The sequence below is a fragment of the Hippoglossus hippoglossus genome, chromosome 1 (assembly GCF_009819705.1).
Source record: "Hippoglossus hippoglossus isolate fHipHip1 chromosome 1, fHipHip1.pri, whole genome shotgun sequence".
Lineage (NCBI taxonomy): Eukaryota > Metazoa > Chordata > Actinopteri > Pleuronectiformes > Pleuronectidae > Hippoglossus > Hippoglossus hippoglossus.
This window is the reverse complement of record NC_047151.1, coordinates 11027559-11045899: the sequence shown is the minus strand read 5'-3', so window position 1 is coordinate 11045899 and position 18341 is coordinate 11027559. Positions and strand designations below refer to the sequence as shown.

Genomic DNA, 18341 nt, shown 5'->3' with positions numbered 1-18341 from the left:
AAAGTCTTAAACTTTGAACAAAAAAAGGAAGAAAATAAAGACATGCACTTAAAAGAACAAAAGTAGTGTTCACATCAGACAAAGATATATCAATAAAAGTAATTTACGGGACTCCACAGTCAGAGTTGAGATATCGTTAGGCTTTGTTTTTACAAAATCACTTGGACATGGAGCAGTTATATACCATATCTGACTGTACATTGTGCTGATGCCTGTTTAGATAGTGTTGCTTTCACTCGTGTTGGCTGTATTGAATTCTAGTGTGACAAATGTTTTTATCATACCTTTTTTCATATTATCATGTTTTCAATCAGGGTCAAAACAGGTTACACTGCAGTATAAACTGCACTGACCAAATTCTAGTGGATTAAGAAATAATAACAGGCTCATCACGTTATTCTTTCTTTGCATGAATGAACACATTGTCACAAATCTCCCTGGAGCATCTGTTAAGCGATTATGATGTGGAAAGGAGGTCAGACAGCGGGTCTTCTCTACAGGAGCCGGACTGTGTGTAAATGATGAGGGGGAGAGGGCTGCAGTGTCACGTCACAGTGTCTCACAGGCTGAGACACGAGTTACACCTATGTGTTTGGTAATATATAGGAGAAAGAAAATAATAGAACATGCATGCTAATTATTCTAACAATAATACTTCAAAATCCAGACTCATGACGGCAAACCTGAGTTCATTTCAACGTGATACCACTGTGGTGACAAATGAAACTCATTAAATGCTTCTGTGCTATACATGAAGTCATAGTGGGATCCAACGTAATACATGCATGTCGTAAACCCTTGGTTTGTGCTCTTAGAAGACATTGCTTCATGTTTCAAAACATCTTGATGTCGTAACTAGATCAAACCATGCTAAATGTTGCAGAACTGTCTTCATGCAAATGCAAACAAAGGAGCATGAAAACCTTTCCCTCACTTTGTTTCTCTACTTTGCCTGTGATCTCTTAACACTTAACTCTGTCTTCTCAGGACCCTTCTTTGTTAAATGGGAGAGTGACTCTGCACCATGCAAAAGCTGGAGCTGTCTTAGCCAGACAGGGAGACCAGGTACTTAACACACAGGACCCGTACGACCCCTTGAATACTGCCCCCTTTTGGCTGTATACTGCTTTACAAAGGCAGATGCAGTAACCCCGGACTCAGTGAAAAAGGGTTTAACATTGTCAGACTATAAAACTGTGTAACAGATCAAAGATTGTAATGAATTTTTGATTTAATTATAGGCTCATTAATTCACCCCTGAAAATCCCTGCCAGACAATCGAAATAGTACAATCAGATACTGCTCTCTGGCTTTTGATCATTACATACTCCAACAGGAAAATACAGTATCATACACAAATAAAAAAGAATACAAATAAATAGATAATAAAAGATAATACTTTGCGCTATTGTGACCATTTTCAGTTCAAAGCTAGTATTCATAAACTATATCAATTTACTTAGTCTCTGTCAGTATTTTCTTAATTCCTACTGTATTTTGTATGTTTAATATATTCTTATCCTCCTCTGTGTTTGCTTTCTCTCCTTCTTCCCCTTTTTGCTGCTCAAGGACGCAAGTCTGCACTTTGTCCTGTCAGGCTGTCTGCACGTCTACCAGCGGATGATCAACAAGCAGGAGGCTGTGTGCTTGTTTGTGACCCACCCGGGGGAGATGGTGGGCCAACTGGCCGTGCTCACCGGAGAACCCCTCATCTTCACCATCAAGGCTGTCAGAGACTGCACTTACCTCAAGATTTCAAAATCGGATTTCTACGAGTAAGACGATCATCTTTAATGTGGAAGAAACAAGAATGACAAATATTTATATGTAATTAGTCATATAACCGAGTTTAATATCATATATATATAAGCTGTCATTAAGGCAATGGTGTCCCATTTCATTTCCTACAATGCAAATACACATTCATCCAAAGTCTTTCTGCTTACTATACGGACTCATGAATTGTAGTTTTGCATTAAAACATCTGCTGGTTAACAATGTAAGTATTACATCTCCAGTGTTACTCATGTCTGTGCCTGTTCTGTGTGTTGCCATCTGCAGGATCATGAGGGAACAGCCCAGCGTTGTGCTGAGTGCAGCCCACACAGTCGCCATTCGCATGTCTCCTTTTGTCAGGCAGATGGACTTTGCTATTGACTGGATGGCTGTGGAGGCCGGCAGAGCCCTCTACAGGTACTCTACTTAAGATTTTTTATTAAAAAAAAAATATGAGGACTAATTTTGCTTGATTGCGTAAACTATATTTACCTCAACATTACAGTATTTGTTATTTACTCATTTTGTATTATTGACTGTGAATATGTAATATTTACTGAGATGCCTGTGTTCACAGACAGGACGACCGATCAGACTGCACCTATATCGTTCTCAATGGACGTCTGCGTTCAGTCATCCGTAAAGCAAATGGCAAGAAAGAACTAGTTGGGGAATACGGCAGAGGAGACCTCATTGGAGTGGTGAGAACAAGTGATAAGCTGTATTCAGACATGAACTCCAGAAAATGTCTTGACAAGTGGGTCTGAGTCAGATGTGTTAACAACAACAGGAGAATGTCCAAAGCAATCAGGTGAGGCGTGGCGTCTGGTTAGAGCACGTAGGAGGCAGGACAGGACAAATGCTGTGGAAATCTTGTATTTATGCGTGAAGCACATAGACACCAGGGTCGGTTCTTATCATCAAATTCTCTTGAATCATGTTGTCTTTCGAAGTTGACATCATCGTTTGTGACTTTTATGAGGCGCCACACTTTCATCCTTAGATGTTTGTATTCTTTTTAGTTTTTTCAGTTTGCGTCCGTCTAGAAATATTATCAACTGGCAGGGAACTCTCTGGACATTTTCCTATTGAATATAATTTTTTTTCCTCCAAAAATATGTCCACATTTTAGTGCATGTCTGCAAGCAGCATACATCTTATTTTAACAGTGTGTGAAAGATACCACGGCTATTATTAATAGTGAAATTTAGCTGAGAATCATGGGCTTTTACTGCAGTTTTTGTTTCTCAATGATCATAATGCAATATGAGGTTTGGACAGATTTTTTAAGGTGTCATTTTAATACTAAATTGGTTGAATTGATAATTTATTTTATATTTCATTAACTTTGATATTGTGGAATTGATCACCGTTCATCTTTCTGCTATCATTTTTTTTTTTTTTTTAAACAGTGTCTTGTTTTGTTCTTCTTCATACTTCAGGTGGAGGCGTTGACCAAGCAGCCAAGAGCCACCACTGTCCATGCTGTGAGAGACACGGAGCTGGTCAAGCTGCCTGAGGGAACACTGAACAACATCAAAAGACGATATCCACAGGTTTGCGACTTCATCAGTGAAAACTTTTTGTCTGGTTGAGGTTTTGTGTACTAATGAAATTAAACTGATGCTTGTTGTCTCTGTTGTAGGTCGTGACAAGGTTGATCCACTTACTAGGCCAGAAGATCCTGGGGAATCTGCAGCAGGGCCGCGGGCCGTTCTCAGGTGAGCACAGATTTCTGTCGCTTATATTTCAGTGAGGTGCAGTATGACATCAGTGTAGGTCTGAAAGGAACCTAAAGCGAGGGGAATGAGGTGTGACACCGTGAGCACAGTGGCTATTTGACTATTAACTGTTAGATGTAGACTGTAGGCTATTTGAAAGGTAGAAAGAAAGAAGTTAATGAGCCAAATGCAAATATTCATGTAGGTTAAAGATGTGTAGCTACACACTGTGCTCTTTTTCTCAGCAGCCTCAGCAGCATTTTTACGTGAAAATTTATGAGGGGTGACTCCTGAGTTTTCTATAAGCGCTGGTTCCTGGCCAAACAGCTGACTACCCAATAAAGTATTTGACCTTTTAGTACATTAATTTGACAATTATTAGAACATTAACTAATGACACAACACCATAAGAATTGCATTGACAGTGCATTAAATAGGCTCTAAAACACCAGTGGCAGCAACTTGAGGATTGTGTAGTCAATTAAAAGCACTGCGATCTTTAGATACGTTTATGGGTTTGATGACAGAACAGATGATCTTTATTTACATTGTTCTTTTCTGTCTAGTAACAGGTCTCTGTCACATATGGACAATACAGAATATGCCTGTCGCATACTTTAATTTTACAATTTAAGATCTCCCAGAACTCTTCTGTATGTTTTGCCACTGTCTGATTATGCAAACATAACCAAATCATGTTTTAAAAGTGAAGTATGATATAATGGAACTTACTGCTATAATGAACTGTATATGATTAAGTGTATATGTTTTTCCACATCATATATTTTATCAATGCTTTAATTATTGTGTGAAGTTAAAGTTTGTTTTGCTGGCTACTTTTTGCTACTGCCTGGTTGCTCCATATATTCATGTAAGGTACCTGTGATTGCACAGTGGAACATTTTCCAATGCCAAACAAGTTAAATCGTCTTTACATTCTTGACATGCAAAAGTTATCTATAATACATTTTTGAGGTGATAATGATTTTAATTTGCACAGTAACAACTCCATGTCTTTGTCTGTCCGACCTAATGCATTTCTCACACACTGTGTTTGTGCTTCCCAGGCTCAGCTCTGAGTCTGCCCAGTATGACAACTAGTGCAGACGTAACCAACCCTGCCAGCAACCTCTCCACTGTGGCTGTGCTGCCTGTGTGTGATGAGGTGCCCATCAACGCGTTCAACCTGGAGCTCAGCCATGCCCTCAGTGCCATTGGTGGGTATTTATCTCGTCACAGCCTGGTTATAACAGAAGTACATGTACAACTGCTAGTAGAAGATGCATTAGTGTGTCTTTTACATTATTAACTGTTTCTTGTATTTACACATTTTGCACTGCCTCTGTCGGACATTTTCAGGGCCCACTCTGCTGTTAACCAGTGAAATTATCAGAGAACGTTTGGGAGCTTCTGCTTTGGACAGGTCAGTGTGACAATCACTCCTATCCTTTCAATTCTCAGACTCATCAACCATCATCATAAAAGTTTCCCATCTGTGACTTTTTTTCCCCTCTTTTCTTTACCCAAAGTTTATTTTTATTGATCATTATCATTTCCACTCATTCTGTCTGTATCTAATTATCTTCTCAGTCAGTGTACGTGTATGTTGTGGTGAATTAAAAGGCCTTTTCTGTGTCCTTGTTTCTAATGTCCTCTCTGTCCATCAGTATCCACGAGTACCGTCTGTCCGGCTGGCTGGCCCAGCAGGAGGACATCAATCGGATCGTCCTGTACCAGACTGACAACACCATGACACCATGGACGCAGCGCTGCATCCGCCAGGCTGACTGTATCCTCATTGTTGGCCTGGGGGACCAGGAACCTGCCCTGGGACAGGTGTGTGTGTGTCATAGCAATGGGGAAATACAATACCAGTACAATAATTTCCCTGTCTTCATCTCTCTTCCTATTCATCTCTTGTCTGTCAGTTGGAGCAGATGCTGGAGAACACAGCAGTCCGTGCTCTGAAGCAGCTGATCCTGCTGCACAAAGAGGACGGGCCGGGCCCCTCGAGGACGGTGGAGTGGCTCAACATGCGTAGCTGGTGCTCTGGGCATCTTCACCTCAAGTGTCCTCGTAGGGTCTTCTCCAGACGCAGCCCCAGCAAACTGGTATTAAACCAAACTGCACAGTCATGTGTAGCTGTGTTTTTAACAAATATCTATCAAGTGTAGGAATATACTAAATATATAGGGTACTATATTATGCTATACTTGCTATGCTAAACCTCTGTTTATTAATTTTGATGGAAAGTTAACGAGTTCCATGTGCATAATATTTCTGCAGAGGGATGTTTACGAGAAGGTGTTTGAGAAAACGGCAGACAGGCACAGTGATTTCTCTCGGCTGGCCCGAGTCCTGACTGGAAACAGCATCGCCCTGGTGCTGGGAGGAGGTGGAGCCAGGTGAGAACAGTTTACCACAAGTTGCCATAGAGACATGTAGAGTGCACTTTGTGTTTTGAGTTCAGTATTTTAAAATATTGTGATAGCAATATCGAATAAACACCTAATGTGAATATTAATGTCTCAGCCGCCCTAAGATCCCCTTCAGTTTTCCATTATATACATTAATACAGATTTCTTGTGTGTTAAACACCTGTCTTATCACTCACATTTCCAAAATAAAAAGATGAGCAAGAACACCAAGTCATTTTTTTAACCTCTGCGTATGTATCATGCACAGTTTGTGTCACTATCCTGGTATCTAACATGTTTGTTTTTCCCCGTGCAGAGGCTGCTCTCACGTTGGTGTTATCAAAGCTATGGAGGAAGCGGGGATTCCTATTGACATAGTGGGTGGGACCTCTATCGGCTCATTCATTGGTGCACTGTACGCTGAGGAGAGGAGTGCTGTCAGAACCAAACAGAGAGCAAGAGAGTGGTCCAAGGTACAAAATGCAGCTCTGGTCATTATTCAGTCATTTTAAGATGGCTGGTGAACTTTGCTCCTAGATGAAAACAGAAAGACAAACCTTATGACATGAAAAGAATTACCAATAATAAACAAGACCCATTTTCCTTCCTTTATTAGGCAATGAACTCTGTTTTTAAAACAGTCCTGGACCTGACCTACCCCATCACCTCCATGTTCTCTGGCTCTGCATTCAACACCAGCATCTATAAAGTGTTCCATGACAAACAAGCTGAGGTGGGGGTCAAATATACACTTTTTACATGGAATTGATTTACCACTGCAGGAGGTCTTGTCATTGGGAAATGAATAAAACAATGAAAATATGTCTTTCTCCCCAGGACCTGTGGCTGCCATACTTCAATGTCACCACTGACATCACTGCCTCCGCCATGCGTGTTCATCAGGATGGTGAGTGACAGCTGAGCGAACTGCAGTGGCTGCCATCCTGCTCTATTACAACACCATTTTGATACACTTTCATTTTTTAGATAAGCTCAAGACGGTAGTTTTGCACTTTGCTTTACTGTTATAGTACTTTATACTACAGAACGACCAGGATTATTTTCTATCTGTAGCACACATACATACACATGCACAATTTGCACGAGTTATTGCTTACGTCTTTCTTAGCCTTTAACACAACTCAATCCAATAATACTGCTCTGAATGAGGGAGAACTAATGTGGCATAATCATCAAAACAGGTTTCAAAAGTACTTAAACATTGAGTAATGCTTGCAGCAGCAGTCAGAAATAAAATGGCACATTTAGTAAAACTATCAACTATGTGTATATATATATAATGATTTTTTTTTGCACTCAACTGTCAGAAGTAACTTGAGGTGCTGTTATATCTCGTATTCTGTATACGACAAGTCTATGAATTTTGTAATAGGAGCCACACAAACACTTAACTGGCTTATGCATCTTCTAGAGTTAGTACACTGAATGGATTCAGATTAATGCTTCAAGGCTGAATTGAACGTGATGTGTTCTGAAACTGCCGTTGAATATAACACTTAGAGCAAATGGTACTTTAGTCACTATGACTCTAGTTGTGGTGGTTTGATAGTGTCCACTCCAGCTGGAGAACCCTGTGGGTCCTGCTGCAAGTAGAGAAGTTGAAGCTTCACAAAAACAACAAGTATAATTTAATCTTAAACATGAGGCAGGAAACTGAAGCCGATCACATCACATCACATTATAGATGGCTGGCAAACAAGAGTATGTAAGTGAACAGTTAATAGGACCAAAATAAGTTTGAATGACCTGCCTGCATACATCAAAGCAATCAAAGCCAATTGAATTGCTCCACTTTACTTGCAAACCACCTATTTGCGTTCACAAACATTGCAGTTTCAATATTGCATTTCAATATAGTCTGGAGTCTGCTGCACTGCAAGTGCTTGTCTTTATTTACTGATACAGGGGTAAATGTGTTTTGTTTGACTTGCAAAAAAGTGCACCATCAATAACATTAGCTGAAACGAGTGGTCGGAAATGACCCCCCCCACGAATCCAGCGAGCCATTTTAAATGCAGTTTAACTTCATACGATACTCAGTGTAATGCTATCATTTCATTTACAGTGTTGTGCATTAAATGAAGACATAACTGGTGTTATTGTTAAATTTTATTTGACTATCATAGAGGCTTCTGAGTGGATTTGAGGGTTTACGGGTCTGACAGGTTTAGTTTGCATCTTGGCATGTGTACGAACTAACTGCTGGAGCAAAACCTTTCTCTCTCATGATTCCTATCATTTTCCTCAGTTTCTTCTTTCTTTTTCTTTCTTTCTTTAGTAAAATATCTTTCTGACTTCATCTATGTATTAATTCTATTAAATTCCTCCTTTACTTCCTTCTGACTTCTTCATCTTCACAAGCTAAATTGATAAAGCTGTAGCATTTTTGTCTGTAGTATTTGTGTCTTAAACTTATTAGGTTATATCATCATCTGACCACAGAGCTCTCTATCTATAGTTCACTGCGTAGACAAAATAACCGTAAAGTAGTCGCTGACCCCAAACTGCTGACTCCCCCTCCCCTGTCCATGTCAACATGTAGGATCCAGAACACTGCACCCCGCCTCCTCCCTCCTTGCTCTTTAATTACATCCCATGTTGCTTCCTTCACCTCCATTCTGTGCTTCCGGTAGTTTCTCTGGTCTGTGTTTGTCAAACATCACTAGTGTGGTACGACTCTCAACATGTCGCTCTGGCTTCAACGTAAACATGTGCCATTTTGATGAGAGAACAGGTACACAGTGTCATGTTACATCTTTTGGCTTCATCCACAGAGAGAGACTATACCAAGACAGAGACATTGAAACATGTAAAACCATTTAAAAAAAATTTTGTTTGGCGAATTCAGTTTGAGACCAAACAGTATTTCTCTATCTCTCTCCTTCTTTCTCTCTACTTGTCTTTCTTCCACTTTCCACTTGCTTGTTAAACCAGTCATCTAACAGCGCTAATATACTTTTAATACCCTTAATCAACAAATGAACTTTGCATCACTGTTTTCAGGATATGAAGTTAATTGGGACACATCTGTTATAATTCATTCAACATACTTGTTATATGTAGCATTGATTGTATATTTATATCTCTTTATTTTTATCACAGTCACAGGATTATATTGGGTTCCTCTATATGAAAACGGCCTTATACTAGAATTTTGGCTAGAAACCATAGACATAAGTTATTCTGTCAACATTGTTTTCCTCTTCCCTCTGCCTTGCTCTTGGCAGCTTCTTGCACTCTTCCTCTCCTTGTTGCAATTATTTCTTCCTCTTTCTCTCCTCTACCCTCTCGTTTTCTGCATTCTTCCTCAACGCTTCTCTCTCTGTTATTGTCGCTCTCTTTTTCCATCTGTGACATGGAGCCCGGCCCATATTTGATGTGTTCCTCCTTCTCCATCTCCATTTCCTGACAGGTTGCGTCTGGCGCTATGTTAGAGCCAGCGCCTCCTACACCCCCTATTTACCTCCCCTGTGCGACCCCAAGGATGGCCACTTGCTTGTGGATGGTTGCTATGTTAACAATGTCCCAGGTCAGATTTTTAAACACCCACTCACCGGAACCTCCCCATCCCTAAGTCGACAGTCAACCTTTTGGCTCCCCTCCTCCTCTGTCTTCTCCTCTCACTAACTATCCTGACCAGATGGACATCGGGAGCCCATGGTTTGGAAGGAAAGACAAATTCCAATATATGAGGATCTGATCTGAATCAACACACAAATCATTGTTGGACCAAAAATATTCTTCATTAATTAATATCTTCATCTATGATTTCAGTGCAAAAACAGACAAAAACACAGTTAATTAGCAAAAATCCCAGAAAATAAAGCCCAGATTTAAAGGCCTAAGCTTTTATTTGAATATCTTCCTCTACATATTGACCAATAGGACATATTCTCTCTCCCATTGGCTTTGTTATTCACATGCACAACACACTTTCTCCAGATGACTTAGCCCTAACTCTGAATATAACTGCTGACCTTCATTTCTGTGAGGTGTTTCCAATGAATATCTGGACATCTACGGGTCATAGAGAGATCCATGGTGTTCTGTTTTTTTTAAGGACCTCTGTTTCTAGCCAAAATGTCCCTTCTTTAGATCTTTTGTTTACAAACAGACAGGCATTTGCTTGCTGTAAAGCTCTGTTTAGCTGATGCAAATCAGACTTGACTTGTTTGGATTTGGTTGGAATTTCAATGTGAGATCTTGTGCACGAGCTCAACAGCTCAGGAAGTTCATCAGTTCAGGAAGTGAAAATCCCATTCCATTATCTGAATAGAGACTTTCAGTGCTCCTGTAGTTGCCAAGTCGGTATGATATCAACTGCACTTTAAGAAAAAATTGTTTTCATTCGTGATTTCAGGAAGCACTGTACTACCCACAATCATCAGTAATAGCAATGATTGGTGGAGGTCACTACTATTTTAACTGCATAACATGTTGCTATCGGATCGTTTAGCATTATGTTATGTTTACCACAGAGCAACCATGACTTCCCTTGGCTGCATTTAGGAACGAAGTACTGTAGCTTGTCAATGACGACATTATTGTTACACTACTACAGTAGGTTAGGAGACTATACACTGTATGTAATCCTATATACATACATACAAGACACTAATATATTGCAATACTACATTCTACTACTTAAATTCAAGCACTGGATGTCGAGGGATAATTTACAATGGATGTGTAGTTCCTTCCCTCTTAAAAACGTTTTGGGGACTGTAGATCCAATCTTTAATGGTCACGATTCATCTTGTAGCTGGTCGGCCTGGTTCCAAGCTCCAAGCTGTTTTCATTACGCTCTAGAGGCAGCACAGTGTGTTTTGGATGATACTTCCTGGAGATAGTGAAGGGCTACACCATGTCACCATCACATCTGCCTGTTGTTGATGCTGTTGTAGTGAACATGGTGCGATTAAGTGAGCGCAAACCTTTTTTTGCTCTGGACTGAAGTGCAGCTTGTTTGACAATGTCTTTGTGAAGTTTCATTTCAGTCATCCCTACCAACAGGATCATGTTCAGTCTCTCCTACACAGCCCCTGTCCTTCCCCTGGCTTTGCTTGCTTTTATGTGCATACAGTGAGCCTATCTATATATTTCTTATCAATATACCATATATTGATGGCATATATTACCCTTTATTTATATTTATATTTTTTATTTTTTATTTAGGGATATGTGTTCTGGATCCTGCTGTTGTCCATCGTAGCCCCCTGTCAAAACCGAATAAAGCCTTTAAGTTAAATGTAGGGCAAAGAAATGGAAATAGGCAGTAGTATTTCCTCGACAACCTTATTCCAGTAGAATAATTCTACGTCAGTATTTACTCCACACACAGTTGCACCCCTTTCTTTTCTCTGCGGTGCTCCTTATCCTTCCAACCCATGCAGCGCCCAGCCTGCTCATGCCCCCTGCTGGCCCCGAATGTACTGCAGGACTGAGCAGGCTTGGTGCTTCCCTGCCATGTTCATGGTGACAACTGCTCCAAACATTGTCACAACACCGGCTGCTGCTCCTTCTCTTGACACAGTGGCCACTTTAAGCCACTGAATCTGATTGGTCTCTGTATCTGTGGATTCTGCAGAAACACAGGAGAATTCATTTGATTACATGCCTCAAAGCGCTGTTGTTGGGACATAGTTTGGAGATTCAAACAGCCTTGCTCTGCTCTGTGATGGTTGCCGTCTACTTACTTACCTTCTGCACAGGTCACAGGCTCTCTGTGCGAGGTAATGAGGTTTGCAGTGGTGCACAACAGAGTCTAAAGGTGAGCAGAGCCACAGTCCTACAAGCCTTTGCAGGGACCTGCTACCTTCTTTTAGCCAGCCTGGCCCAGCTGGCACTGGGATTGTGGTCTGTCAACACTAACTTAATAACATGTAGCAAACAATATTGAGCTGTTATCCCCCCTCCCCTTCCTCCTCCCTCCCTTCCTCCCTCCCCTCCCTGGTGTACCAGGCTCTCTGTGGCGCTATGTGCGGGCGAGCATGACCCTCTCAGGGTACCTGCCGCCTCTCTGCGACCCCAAAGATGGCAACTTGCTAATGGACGGTGGCTACATCAACAATCTGCCAGGCAAGTAGAGGTGGTACCCCCCCTCACCCCCTCCATCAATATACTATACAATCCTTAAGTGTCCACCTGACTCCTGTCCCCCAGAGGAGAGGGGCGGTGGAGCGGGGGATAAGGACAATTTTTAGGAGGGGTTTTAGATAAGATGGAAGTAATGATAGGTCGGGTAAGTATATATTCCTAATACTGGTGGAGGAAGGTCTGAGTTTTCCCCGACTGAAGATAAAGCTGGTTCAGATCATGAATTAATCAATTAATCTGCTGAGACATATTAATCAAATTGAAATAACATTATTATTATTATTATTATTAGAAGGGGAAAAGTCAGCATCCTGGCAATAATTCATGGTTGTAGGTTTTTAAAAATATTAAACACCGAAAGAATAAAATAAAACACTGCATATGGGGGATTTATTTGTCTTTCAAACAGCCTGGCGTCAGATACGTGTGAAATTTAAATTGGGGTTAGGGGGTTTCCTCTCGTATCACATTTGAACCTTGACGTGATGTTTTTTTTTTTCACAATAAACTATAGATTTTTAGAAAACCTTTAGAATTTTTGAGACACATGACACCAGTCTGCTTTGAGGTTAAAGTTCCCCTCATACTGAAATGAGCACTTATTGTGTCGGGCTGAGTGATAATTCGATGTTACCATTTATCGACTTTTAGCAGAATTATGTTTTCCAAACGAATTGTTCGAAAGCAAGCTGTAATTTAAATATCCCCAAAACGAGTCGTTAAAGTTTACATACAATGAGTTTGGTCTGGTGTAACCTGCAAACATGTCCCATATTCCGATACATTTATTTGTCAATATCCCATAATATCTTAATTAACATTGTGATGAATGATTTCATCCTTATTGCCCAGCTCTACGTCATTGTTATGCTGAAGCTCAGTTCTGAAATCAGTGTTTGCCTCTATAACCAGAGAGGACTGATGATTGCAGGCTGTTTTGAAAGAGGAGAGGGGAAGTGTTTTTGTCTGTGAACCATTATATACATCTACATTACCTGAAAGTATTTTTGAAGGATTTGCTGCAAACTGAATTTGAACATCTTTGTAATGTTTACGCAAAATAACAGTTACGTGAGATGAATTATATTTTGGTTTTCATTATGATGTGCAGACAAAACTCCCCTGAATGTCTGTGTGTGTATTCCTGATAAACATTGTTCTCTGTCCTGATGAAACAAAGCCATATTTCACCAAACTCTGTGCTGGGATATTGTAATTCTATGTTCGGTCTGAGGATTGTGTCTCATTATCTCCTGAGCTGTACACGTCTCAGAGGTTTGTGAAATATGGTTCTTTCTGGGCCCAAAGATTGATCCAGGGAAAGGGAGCCTTGTAAAATCAGCATTCTTCATTTCTGAGGTTTGTTGCTGGGCTGTTTGTGCTTCATCAGCTTCATCAATAGTTGTTCTTGGCTCGCTGGATCAGTGCTTTGGGCCTGTGGGATGTCTTCCCATTTCTGACTTTGAATAGTCTCAGCACCACAAAAATGCTCACTGCCCCGAGGCTCTTTTTAACGCTAACAAGTCAGTGAGAGATGTTATGACGTCAGGCCCTGTGCTTGTTGGCCAGAAAAACTTTACATTTATATATATATTTTTAATTCCAGTACTCTCTGACACAAATTTACTATAAATGCCCTGAAGTGTCTGACAAGTTAAAAAAGTGATGTTTTTGTGTTGCTAGTCTGTTTGAACACTGTGGCTCTTTAAGTAAAGTGTTAAAGAAAGTGAGATGAGAAGTCGTTGTCTGACCATCTCTGCTGCTGGATTTTTTTTTCGTGCTGTGTCTGTGCACGTGTGTGTGTGTGTGTGTGTGTGTGTGAATTTTGGTGTATACGCTACGCGCCAAACAGCGGACATTGCGAGGAACATGGGTGCCAGAACAGTCATTGCCATTGACGTGGGAAGCCAAGATGAGACTGACCTCTGTAACTATGGCGACAGCCTGTCCGGCTGGTGGTTGCTGTGGAAACGGATCAATCCCTGGGCAGAGAAAGTAAAGGTACAGTACTGGTGGGGTGCACAAAGCACTGGTCATTTTGATGACTCAGCAAGATGATAACTACAGAGTGCTCCATTTGAGTCTTTAACCGCTCTGACCATTTCCTGTGGTGTCAATAGTGAATTTTGTTTTCCACTTCCATTTCTGCAGGTGCCAGACATGGCAGAGATCCAGTCTCGGCTGGCGTATGTGTCCTGTGTGCGACAGTTAGAGGTGGTGAAGAAGAGTGCCTACTGCGAGTACATCAGACCGCCCATCGACCGCTTCAAGACCATGGACTTTGGAAAGTTTGATGAGATCTATGTGAGTTACATTCTAAATATGGCCTTAAGATTAATTTTGTTCATTAATTCACTCATTTATTTGAGTATGTTGGTAGTCAGTATTGACTATTGATTTCTGACACAATCATTATCTGCTGAGGGCTCCACATAGTGCATAAGATTACACACTGATACAATTCGGACACTCAATTTAAAAGAGTGGAGACTAAATGCAGTGCAAGTATTGAAATCATCTTTTACCCCAGGATGTGGGCTTCCAGCATGGCAAGCTGGTGTTCACTGGCTGGGCCCGAGGGGACATCATCGAGAACATGCTGAAGGACCACCGCTCAGCGGACTACAACAATAGCAAGAGAACTGACGTGAGACGAGCACACACACTTATACCATAAATTACTAAGTACATAAATGTTTATACATAATAATATACACATTTCTTGCCTCGCAGTCCTGCACGTGTCCAGGAGCTGACTTCACTGACCTTGCAGAAATTGTGTCCAGGATAGAGCCGGTCCAAAGCTATGTAGCTGCAGATGGTGAGGAATCAGTTCCTTTTATTGTGGTTAAAATGTTTCTTCTCATTATTTCAGTCGACACTGGATTACTCTTAACACAAATTATTGGTCATAAGTACACATCGTGTAAGTAAGTCCCTGTTGCAGCTGTCTCCCTCTCTAGATGTGAACTTCTCCTTCAAAATCATGTTGGATTTAATACGTGTTATAAATAAGGGGTCATGTCTTTCACCTGGTTTGTTTTATTGAAATGTTGGAGGTGATGTCGCCAATATATTTTAGTCACTCAGACCCACAGTAAATCCTATGCGTAACAGCTCCCCTTAATCTTTCCATTCAGCAGAGGAGTCGGACTGTCTGACGGAGTACGAGGAAGACGGGATGGACACGGTGAGAGAGGAGGAGGGTGAGGAAGAGGAGGAAGAGGCAGAGGACCTTGACGACCACTCCCCTGGAGAGTGGGGGCAGAATGGAGTCTTCCAGACTGTAAGTGCTCACAAAAGGGAGTTTATTTTGACTCAGTCCCACCTACACTACCATCACTGTTGCAGTTCATATTTACCACAGCAGGGAGGTAGAGCAGGTGGTCCACTAAAGAGAAGGCTGGTGTTTCAATCTCTGAGTTCCTCAAATCTGCATGCTGAAGTGTCCTGGGGCAAGAACTGAATCCTGAATTGCCTCCATCAGCCGTGCCAGTAGTGTGTGTCTGGTGTGTGATAGAAAAAGTAGGAATGTGTTAATGTGTGTTAATGGATGAATGTTTCTTGCACTGTAAAGTGCTTTGAGTTGTTGATAAAAGTCCACTTACCAGCTGGAAATGACTTAGCTCTTAAGAATGAAAGCCTTACACTTTTGACCGTCTGTTTTGCTCTGCAGGATGAGGAGAAATCTGTGAGGCAACGCAGGAAGCTCACCAGTGACACCTCTGAAGTGTCAGACTGCTGACAGAGGGCCGCTGAGAAGTAGACGGAGTTTAACCAAGAACAAGGGACAAATCACAGGCTCATGAATCGTCAAGGCCACAGGACGTTGCTCCTGCAACTTCTGAAACTCTGAACTACTGTTTTTGTTATTCTGTAGAGGATCCCAGTGGATTCTCTAAACTGTTGAACCTTAATTTCATCAAGTCTGGGATTGGCATCATCTGTCGCATTCTGACCACCGGGTCAGAAAGTTCATCCAAATGAGAAAGGTTGTCGCCACTCTGCGTTTTTCTCATCACTTCTACATCAACCAGACCTGTTGCCAGAATCCCTGCCTGCCAAAACGTGAACTCCCACAGCGACCAACTCAACCAATCCACTTCCAGTTCCCCACTTCAAATCGCCTGCATGTTCCATCTGCATCTCTGAATCGTCATGTGCATCTCTGTACGTACAGCTGTGTTGCACTTGATGGATTTCATGGTCCATTCATTTCTAGTGTGGGGTGTGTGTGTACTGCTTGTGTGCAAGTACACAAACAAAGCTGTGATTTGCGGAAAATACTAGCAGGGCACTGAAAAGAAAAGTAAGAAACTCGTGCAGTTGAACTGTAGTTAGTAAGTTAGGTAAGTTTAGCGGGGAGTTTAGTAGGGGAAATTATAGGAGGAACAGTTCTCCATGTAGACACCAGAGTAGAGTTTAATATGAATGTACAGAGGCTGGACCAGTGTTTGGAAGCAGGACAAGGGGTTGATTCATATTTAAAGAGAAAGATGTTTTAATTTAATTTGTAGAAAGTTTTGAAAAGTGGGTTTATGAAAATAAAGAGATAGAGGTGTGCAGACTAGAAAAGAGACGGACCAGTGATTTCTACTGTAAAATGTGGCGAGAATGTGAGACACGGCGTCTGTGTGCTTGAAATCGTATGTTTCTGCTGTTTGAGATGATGCCAGATAAAGACGATGCCTTTTTGACCAGTGTTCGATGAACTGTGACTGCGGAGAAGAGGGCGATCATTCGACCAACACGACACGCCACCGGCTTCCGCTCGCACAAGGTCACACGTACAGAGCTCCTGTGTGACGAAGAAATGACAATCTCCAAAACCACTGCAAGAGATTCTTGTCATCTTGACGTGGATACGCAGAATTCTCGAGTGATCCTAAACTCCAAATGGACTGGACTTCACCTCATGTAATTATAAAAACACTTCATTAATAGGGACCTAATGTAGAAATTGTAACAAGATTATATAATATTATTCACAGTGTTAATATTAATATATGTATATGAAGTGGACATTTGTAAATCGAGGCTTTGCTGCAAAACAAGGGAACCTAATAAAAAAAAAGGTTTCCTCTCAGAAAATCCATTCTGTTTTTATGGATGGTCACCAGATCAGCTTTGTGCTTTTCATTTATAAATCTCACCTACTGGCTTTTAAAAGATGATTTTCTTTTTTTTTAGATTTGGGGGTGGGGGGGCTCTCCTATTTCAATTAACCTGGCTTTAGCTGTTTTGCACTGAAACATTTGAAGTATTCCTTGCTCAGAAGATGTTTGGTTTAGCAATTGCCATCCAACTTGATATGCCAAGGGAATCTAAAAGAAAAGTGATGCTAATGTAACATGCATATTGGAAAATAAATATGATATGCATCATGTTTTGTAGCGTTATCTCTTATTGTTTGTAGATGTCAAAGTTGGCCCCCGTGCTTGGTTCTCAGGAGCAAAGTCGCTATTTGCTCAGCTGGTGTTTGCTTTTCCAGCATGAATATGTTCAAAGCACATGCGAGAGAGAGAGAGAGAGAGAGAGAGAGAGAGAGAGAGAGAGAGAGAGAGAGAGAGAGAGAGAGAGAGAGAGAGAGAGAGAGAGAGAGAGAGAGAGAGAGAGAGAGAGAGAGAGAGAGAGAGAGAGAGAGAGAGAGAGAGAGAGAGAGAGAGAGAGAGAGAGAGAGAGAGAGAGAGAGAGAGAGAGAGAGAGAGAGACCATATTCAATCAAAAATACAACCAAAAACCAGCTGATCGTTTTCCACAGAACATAAAACTTGTTTCTCCTGCAGAGATAGATCGCCATCTTTGCTTGACCCAAAACAAAGTTCAAGAGTTGTACTTGTAACCCAGGATGAACATTTGATTTGAAAAAACTTCATCAAACAAAGCAAACAAGTGAGTCAGAAACAGAAACAGTGAGGAGAGCCGACCACACTCCAGAAAACAATGAAAAACTGTCTCCCTCTGTGGACAGAAGGGACAAGTAGCAGCAACGTCAGAATTAATAACCGAAACAAAGCGTTTACAGCAACAGCACCGTGTAGAACCCTCCACTGTAAGTCCCCCCCCCTAAGTCAGCGGTGGTTTGTAGAGTGCCCTCCATGGAGAGTTACTCCGGTCTTCCAGTCTGTTCTGGTTCAGAAGTTTAACTAATAAATAATACATAGTTTTACCCGACATTGTGCTCAGTGTGTTACAAGAGGTATTTTTTAACTTCAACAAAAAACCTTCACATTTAAGGACAGGAACAATGTTTATATCAGGAAGAGGATCACTGGTGTCGACTGAATCATCACAGTGAGCAGTGATCAAC

The 18341-nt window shown here is 41.2% G+C and overlaps 1 protein-coding gene across 13 annotated transcripts in view; it reads left to right on the top strand.

Annotated features, from left to right (window-relative positions):
- The window catches only part of pnpla6 (patatin-like phospholipase domain containing 6), a 29711-nt gene extending 12294 nt beyond the window's left edge, over positions 1–17417 (top strand). For 2 of the 13 annotated variants that reach the window (XM_034598420.1, XM_034598394.1), the window contains 22 exons: positions 988–1065; positions 1570–1775; positions 2062–2193; positions 2354–2477; positions 3219–3332; positions 3422–3497; positions 4565–4714; positions 4857–4920; positions 5165–5333; positions 5426–5608; positions 5784–5902; positions 6231–6387; positions 6531–6647; positions 6752–6821; positions 9348–9464; positions 11897–12013; positions 13884–14032; positions 14183–14335; positions 14562–14678; positions 14765–14852; positions 15172–15317; positions 15708–17417. In XM_034598420.1, coding sequence (XP_034454311.1) covers positions 988–1065; positions 1570–1775; positions 2062–2193; positions 2354–2477; positions 3219–3332; positions 3422–3497; positions 4565–4714; positions 4857–4920; positions 5165–5333; positions 5426–5608; positions 5784–5902; positions 6231–6387; positions 6531–6647; positions 6752–6821; positions 9348–9464; positions 11897–12013; positions 13884–14032; positions 14183–14335; positions 14562–14678; positions 14765–14852; positions 15172–15317; positions 15708–15776 — 2715 coding nt within the window. In that variant the 3' untranslated portion in view covers positions 15777–17417. Of the gene's footprint in view, positions 1–987; positions 1066–1569; positions 1776–2061; positions 2194–2353; positions 2478–3218; positions 3333–3421; positions 3498–4564; positions 4715–4856; positions 4921–5164; positions 5334–5425; positions 5609–5780; positions 5903–6230; positions 6388–6530; positions 6648–6751; positions 6822–9347; positions 9645–9785; positions 10185–11896; positions 12014–13883; positions 14033–14182; positions 14336–14561; positions 14679–14764; positions 14853–15171; positions 15318–15707 lie in introns of those variants that run through there. The other 11 variants (XM_034598411.1, XM_034598386.1, XM_034598479.1 and 8 more) reach the window with 9 other exon arrangements.
- The last annotated feature ends 924 nt before the right edge of the window (positions 17418–18341 follow it).